General features: G+C 43.7%; 1 protein-coding gene across 1 annotated transcript; it reads left to right on the top strand.

Annotated features, from left to right (window-relative positions):
- Nucleotides 1-1,259: 1,259 nt before the first annotated feature.
- On the top strand, nt 1,260-7,921 carry LOC307205218 (vomeronasal type-2 receptor 26-like; the record flags this gene model as incomplete). The annotated part of the gene is made up of 4 exons (XM_079957414.1): nt 1,260-1,403; nt 3,404-3,562; nt 4,964-5,090; nt 7,020-7,921. The coding sequence occupies 4 exons, from the start codon at nt 1,260-1,262 to the stop codon at nt 7,919-7,921; spliced, it is 1,332 nt and encodes a 443-aa protein (XP_079813540.1).
- Between the last annotated feature and the right edge of the window lie 332 nt (nt 7,922-8,253).

The following is an 8,253-nucleotide window of genomic DNA, read 5'->3' as shown; positions in this document are numbered from 1 at the left end:
TTCGCAAACAATATTCATCGCAACCTGATTTTATGTCAAGTATTCTGTATTGCACCAATCTACCAAGATTGGGGACGCAGGTGGCACTGTGGATTTAAACCACTGAGCCTAGGGCTTGCCAATCAGAAGGTCAGTGGTCTGAATCCCTGCAACAGGGTGAGCTCCCATTGCTCAGTCCCAGCTCCTGCCAACCTAGCAGTTCAAAAGCACACCAAAGTGCAAGTAGATAAATAGGTGCCGCACCGGCGGGAAGGTAAACGGCATTTCCGTGTGCTGCTCTGGTTTCTCCAGAAGTGGCTTAGTCATGCTGGCCACATGGCCCAAAAAAACTGTCTGTGGACAAACATCGGCTCCCTCGGCCAGTAAAGTGAGATGAGCACCACAACGCCAGAGTCGCTCTTGACTGAACTTAATTGTCAGGGGTACCTTTACCTTTACCTTTACCTTTACCTTTACCTTTACCTTTACCTTTACCTTATCAAGAGATCACCCTAATAGCTGCAGGTACTATGTTCTGGAGAACATATGAAATGCTTTGCGGGACCTAAAGAGTTTACTGAATGTAGTAGCATGGCATCTGATTCTGTGTTGCTAGATTTCCCCATAAAGAATGTCAGGAACAGGCTATAATAAAGTGAAGTTCTTCCAATTAAACTTTTTATTGCACTAGCCATCGGCCATGGCATCATTCAGAAGGAGGACAACAAGAAATAAACAAAACAATAACTATAAAAATCATCGGGCACCACACATACAATAAAACCATGGTCACGGCTACTAAAATTATTTGTTGCATTAAATAGAATAGAATAGCAGAAGATTCTCAGGTAAGTTGTGCCAAATTAAAGATCCAAATCCCCTCTGCAGTTGACCACTATTTTTTTCTAGTTCCTTTCTCCTGATCTTCTTAGCTCCAGCGCATAGAGTGCTACTTTATAAGTAACAAAGGCGTTTGTGTCACTCAGCAAAGTGAAGTTCTTATTAAATTTGTTGTTGAATTGTTTAAAATATAAATGCTGGTTAACTAAGGCAGCTATTTAGATGAGAAGTTATTTTTGAAATTAAGAGAAGAGGGATTGCCACTTCAAGGTCGTATTTTCTCTCATTTTAGGGTACTGACCCACCACTACCAGCACATTCTGGCCTTGGTATTTGCTCTGAAGGAGATAAATGAAAGTCCCCGGATCTTACCCAACATCAGCCTTGGCTCCCACCTCTATAACAGTGGTTTCAGTTCCAGCGCAACATTTCTTGCCTCCATGGAACTCCTCTCCACAAAGGGCAAATTCTTCCCTAACTACAAGTGTGATATCCAGGACAATCTTATAGCAGTCATTGGGGGACCTAATTTTGATGTTGATCTCAATATGGCAATTATGCTGAGGAACTACAAGATTCCACAGGTAAGTTGTGCTCACACAAAAAATAAAGAATCGTCCAACCCAGCATTTTAGATTTAGTAAACATTAGAAAACTGTAATAATAATAATAATAATAATAATAATAATAATAATTTATTATTTGTACCCCGCCCATCTGGCTGGGTTTCCCCAGCCACTCTGGGCGGCTTCCATAGAAACCAAAAGTACACTAAAAGATCACACATTAAAAACTTCCCTGAACAGGGCTGCCTTAAGATGTCTTCTGAATGTCAGGTAGTTATTTATCGCTTTGACATCTGCTGGAAGGGCGTTCCACAGGGCGGGCGCCACTACCGAGAAGGCCCTCTGCCTGGTTCCCTGTAGCTTTGCTTCTCGCAGTGAGGAAACTGCCAGAAGGCCCTCGGAGCTGGACCTCAGTGTCTGGGCAGAATGATGGGGGTAGAGACACTCCTTCAGGTCTACTGGGCCTTTGAGGCCGTTTAGGGCTTTCAAGGTCAGCACCAACACTGAATTGTGCTCGGAAACGTACTGGGAGCCAATGTAGGTCTTTCAAGACCGGTGTTATATGGTCTCGGCGGCCGCTCCCGGTCACCAGTCTAGCTGCCGCATTCTGGATTAGTTGTAGTTTCCGGGTCACCTTCAAAGGTAGCCCCACGTAGAGTGCATTGCAGTAGTCCAAGCGGGAGATAACCAGAGCATGCACCACTCTGGCGAGACAGTCTGTGGGCAGGGAGGGTCTCAGTCCATATAACAGGGGTGGACTGAGCAGTTGATTACATGCCATTTCCTAGCACTGAAAGACAGGTCCACTTCTATCCTGTTCTATCCCATTGCATGCCTTTGTGTGACATTTCACCCCATTTTTCCTTCCCCTTCACTTTCCTGCTCACTTTTTACACAAAAACGGACACTTTCAGTGTGTTTAAATACTGCATTTTTTGCTCTATAAGACTCACTTTTTCCCTTCCAAAAAGTAAGGGGAAATGTGTGTGCGTCTTATGGAGCGAATGCAGGCTGCGCAGCTATTCCATAAGCCAGAACAGCAAGAGGGATCGTAGTGATCCCTCTTGCTGCTCTGGCTTCTGAGATTCAGAATATTATTTTTTCTTGTTTTCCTCCTCCAAAAACTAGGTGTGTCTTATGCTCTTTACAAGGAAATGCAAAATTCTGTGCATGGAAATGCATTGCAAAACCAGGAAATGTGCACACTCCCAATGGGAATTTTGTTTCAATCCACAACCAAATTCAAGAATATCAGATCAGAATGGATCAAGCAAATTCTTTCCCAATTTATGTCCAAATACAAAGGCTAGAATACAAAGGATGGGACAATTGATGCCCTGAAGAGGAATTTCACATCTGAGGGGATTTTGAGGAGAGGTTTGAGAAATGTTGGATATGTGAAGTCTATGCCTTAAAAATTAATAATATATTGAACCCTTCTGGTTCATGAAAGAAAGAAAATGAAATCTAGATTGGAACACTGTATTTAGGCATATGTGTTTTCTTTTGACAGTACAGTTAAACCTTGGTTCCCAAATGGCTCCATTTTCGAGCGTTTTGGCTCCTGAATGCAAAAAACCCATGTCAATGGTCCAGTTTTTGAATGTTTTTCAGAACCTGAACATCCGACACGGCTTCCACTTGAATGCAAGAAGCTCTTGCAACCAATCGGAAGCCATGCCTCGGTTGTCAAACATCTCAGAAATGAAAAATGGGCTTTCAGAACGGATTACGTTCAACAACCGAGGTTTGACTGTACACACAGAACATATATACACACATACATACATACCATTTTCCATCTGCTCTTTACTTAGCTCCCATATGGTTCTGCTCTTGTAGTAGATTGCAAAGATCAAGGAGTCTTCTTTCACCAGATGTTCCCAGATGTGGACCATCAGTATAAAGGGATTCTCCAGTTACTTCTTCATTTCAGATGGACATGGATTGGGGTATTTTATCTGGATGATGACACTGGAGAGAGGTTTTCCCAGATTGTGCTTCCCATGTTTTCCCAGAGTGGCATCTGCTTTGACTTCATTGAAAAATTCCCCAAACTCTCTTTTTCCAATGACGTTCCTCAAATGGTGGAAAATGGAATTGAAAAATCAAAGATGATCATGAATAGCACTGCTAGCGTCTTGATTGCCCATGGTGAAATTCAGACCATGATTCTTGTGAGAATGTTGCTATTCATCCCAACATTTATGGACATGCCACTTAAGACAAAAGTCTGGATTATGACAGCCCAGATGGACTTCACATCTCTTCCCTTTCAGAGTAATTGGGACATAGATTTCCTCCAGGGTGCTATATCGTTTGCAGTAAGTTCAAAGGAGTTGCAGACATTCCATAAATTTCTTCATGCAATAAATCCTACCTTGGAAAAGGAATATGACTTTATCAGAGTCTTCTGGGAACGTGCATTTAGCTGTTTATTTCCAGGCTCTCTGGTAGACAACATGGGTGGGAGAATTTGTACCGGAAGGGAAAAGCTGGAGACTCTCCCTGCGTCAGTTTTTGAAATGAGCATGACTGGCCACAGTTACAGTGTCTACAATGCTGTCTATGCTGTGGCGCATGCGCTGCATGCCATTTATTTGTTCAACTCCAAGCACAGAGGAAGGGCAAATAAAGGAAGGTGGACATTTTCATATCAACAGAGATGGCAGGTAATATCCTGAGCAGACTCCTTCAGGAGAGCTTTCTACACTTTTGTAAGTCGTCAAGTCTTTTTTTAGCCTACCATAGAACTTTTGTATCCCTTTTTTAATATACACATGTGTATTTAACAAAAAACATACCGTGTTTTTAAGTACCATATTTTTTGCTCTATAAGACTCACTTTTCCCTCCTAAAAAGTAAGGGGAAATGTGTGTGCGTCTTATGGAGCGAATGCAGGCTGCGCTGCTATCACAGAAGCCAGAACAGCAAGAGGGATCACTGCTTTCACTGCGCAGCGATCCCTCTTGCTGTTCTGGCTTCTAAGATTCAGAATATTTTTTTTCTTGTTTTCCTCCTCCAAAAACTAGGTGCGTCTTGTGGTCTGGTGCGTCTTATAGAGCGAAAAATACGGTATCTTGTACATTGAACCTTCACCTTTTTTCTTTTTTCTTTTTCTTTTTACTTACCCCCTTCAGCTGCACCATTATCTGAGAAGTGTTTCCTTTAACAATACTGCTGGGGAAACCATTTCCTTTGATGAAAATGGGTCATTAGCAGCTGGATTTGATATTATCAACTGGGTCACATTCCCAAACCAATCCTTTCTCAGAGTGAGAGTTGGAAGCGTAGACCCACAGGCCCACAAGGAAAATGTGCTCACTATTCATGAAGATATCATTGTATGGCCAGACAAATTCAACCAGGTAGGGTCCATGCTTATCTTGGAATGCATTGACTCATTTTACAAATGTTGAGAAAGTGGGACTCAAGAGAAGCAAACTGTAAGTGACGCCATTGTGTGATTCCAGCCTTAGCCCATTTTTAAAATCCAGAGTGACTCAGGAGAAGCAAACTCCCCAAATGTATTTCCTGAGAATATTTCCAAATTAGTATCTTCTTTCATTTATGGACAGATGCCGCCTCTTTCTGTGTGTAATGACAATTGCCATTCGGGGTCCAGTAAGACAAAGAAGGAAGGGGCACCATTCTGCTGCTATGATTGCCTTCCATGCCCAGAAGGAAAGATCTCAAACAAAACAGGTAAGAGATATTAGTTTTGGGGTGCTTCCAAGGAGACAGGGGCAATTGGCAGACCCCCAGTTGGCTGCAGCCCACCGGCCGGCAGCCGGGCAAACTCCAGTCCTTGGAACAGCATGTATTTGTGACACGCAAGCCAGCAGAGTTTAGCTGAAGAGTTTAGAACTCTTCGCAACAGAAGGGCAGAGAGAGGCATATGTAAAGCGTATTTACAAGCATTTTATTCAGCATCAGAACAAAGGAAAAACATGTCTGCTCCCCTTCGTGTCCAAGCAAAAAGCATAAGCAAATCTATACAAAACGGAAGTTCCCAGCAAGCTGTGCTGGAATGTAAACAGACATGTGACATACAACAAAGACTCTCCTCCCTGGAAGAGAGGGGAGTGGTTGTGGGCGGGAGCCCGAGCCCCGCCCCTAGCAGGGGGCAGTAGCCCCCTGCCTCCCCCACTCACCTGGCTTGCGCCCACGCCCATCGGCAGGCACCCAGCCAGGTGCCTCCGAGAGGGCGTGTTCAGCAGCCTATGTGCTGTGGCGCCAGCCCCTCCTCGGCCTTATTCTCCTCTCCGTCGTCTCGTCGCGAGTCACCCACCCTCCACTCCCTTCAAGCTCAGGGTCTTAGTTCCTTGGCCTTGCTATGGACCTTAGGTTGGTCGCCCTGGTTGTCCAGGGGGCCTGGTAGGAATTTTTCCATTTGGCATTAGGCTTTTTGGTTTTTTCGCCTACCTCGTAGCAATCGTCACAACTTTCGTGGTATTGGTGGGTAGGTTAGGCATTGGAATAATGTGTTGTGGTGTGTCGAAGAGCTAGGTGTGGCTATCGCCTATGCCTTCAATTTTTGGGTATTCCGTTAAAGGAATCCGTTGTCGTGTACTCTGTCCGATGCCTGCTTGGCGGGAGGCTATGGCACGACCCTCGGTGACATCAGGGGAGAGCCTATAGTTGGATTAGCATGAACAGGCTCCACCTACTGGTGAATAAACCCCCTTGTTTTAGACATCCAATGCCTAAGCCAATACCTTATCACTGCTGTAATCAATAAAGTTGTGGCTTTTTCTTGCCCATTAACCTTCTATCACGTGTCCTTGTGTATTCATTCCACATTGCGGGGGTCGGGTCCTCGAACCACAACTCCACATATCTGTTCCTCTTTAGGTGGAACAGAACATCAATATCCTAACAATTAGTACAGAGTAGGTTTCCAAAAAATGCATGCTGGCTCTGATTCACAGTATCCAAAGCTGCTCAGTGGTGATGAAGATGATGGCCTCATCTGAGAGAGAAAGTAAAAGGATATTGTAGGATACCCAAAAAAAACTGAGATGATGCTAACTTCCTAGTTTTGATATGCAAGGAGAGCAGTGATGAGGCTGAGCTTTCCTTTGGACCAGATGTTCTGAAGAAGTGAGTTTTAGTTCACAAAAGCTGATGCCATAAAAATGCACAAGTCCTTAAGGTGTCACAAGACTATTTTTTATTTCTATGATCTCTGTTTCTTACCCAGCTATAACTTATTACAAACACAGTTACATGGTACATCAGGCATCCCCAAACTTGGCCCTCCAGATGTTTTGGGACTACAATGCCCATCATCCCTGACCACTGGTCCTGTTAGCTAGGGATGATGGGAGTTGTAGTCCCAAAACATCTGGAGGGCCAAGTTTGGGGATGTCTGTGGTACATCAAAGGACCAGCCTCCCTCTAGGACTTTAAAAAATGTTAAGAATCACAATTGTTCACACGAATCAAACATAAATACCAATTACCAAAAAATATTCAGGACCAAAGGAAAGGTCCAATGACTTCAATAACATGAAATTTGAAGGAGCCTGATGTTCTCTGTATCTTTCTCCCCTAGCACCCTATGCTCAGATAGGGTTTTGAATGCTAAGGGTTGTTTAATGTATATATCAAAAGCCGTGTTTTCTTTTCCAGACATGGATGACTGCATTCAATGTCAAGAAGATCAATATCCAAACCGTGGCCAGGATTTATGCGTTCCAAAAAAGATAAGCTTCTTGTCTTATGATGAACCTCTGGGGACCAGTTTGTCCATTTTTGCTCTTTCCTTCTCTTTCCTCACAGCTCTGGTGCTTGGAGTCTTCATTAAGCACCAAGACACTCCCATAGTCAAAGCCAACAACCGGAGCCTCACCTACGGTCTCCTCATCTCCCTACTGCTCTGCTTCCTTTGTGTATTCCTATTCATTGGTCAGCCTGAGAAGATACCATGCCTCTTTCGACAACCTGCGTTTGGCATTATCTTCTCACTGGCAGTTTCTTGTGTGTTGGCCAAAACCATCACCGTCATCATGGCTTTCACGGCGACCAAGCCTGGGTCCAGGATGAGGAAATGGATAGGGAAAAGACTGGCCTTTTCCATTGTTCTGTCGTGCTCCCTTATTCAAACCACTATTTGTGCTGTGTGGCTGGCAACCTCTCCCCCATTCTTGTATTTTGACATGCACTCAGTGACTGAAGAAATTGTTCTGGAATGTAATGAAGGTTCAGTTATTATGTTTTACTGTGTTTTGGGCTTTATGGGCTTCCTAGCCATTGTCAGCTTCACTGTGGCTTTCCTAGCCAGGAAATTACCTGACAGTTTTAATGAAGCCAAGTTTATCACCTTCAGTATGCTTCTGTTTTGCAGTGTTTGGCTGTCCTTTGTTCCCACCTACCAGAGCACCAAGGGAAAATACACGGTGGCCGTGGAGATCTTCTCCATCTTAGCTTCCAGTGCGGGGTTACTGATGTGTATATTTTTACCAAAATGCTTTATCATTGTGGTTAGGCCTGAGTTGAACACTAGGGGACAGCTAATTCAAAGAATAAATTAAAGGTGCTAAACAGTAGGTGCCTATGCCTCACATTCTGCTAAAATTGGTTATTTATTTTAAGGCACTGGAGATCACCATGAACAACTTATTCAACTCACATAAACAGTTGTTAACCAGAACTAATCCTTTCTGGAAGTTTATTGTCTGATTTCATATTCCGCCCCGCCCCCCCACATTAGAGTGCATGTGCCGTGAGGAAAGGGGTTTAGTCAAGCACAGATTACAGACTCTACTCTTCATCAAATAAGAATTGTATGACAAAGCCAGGAGATATTTCAGTTTGGCTCATTTCTGAGGTGGTTTATTTGTGCTGTTTTCAGAAATTTAGTCCA

This window comes from Podarcis cretensis, assembly GCF_951804945.1.
Source record: "Podarcis cretensis genome assembly, chromosome: 16".
In the NCBI taxonomy this organism is placed as follows: Eukaryota; Metazoa; Chordata; class Lepidosauria; order Squamata; family Lacertidae; genus Podarcis; species Podarcis cretensis.
This window is presented reverse-complemented; position numbering and strand designations above follow the sequence as displayed.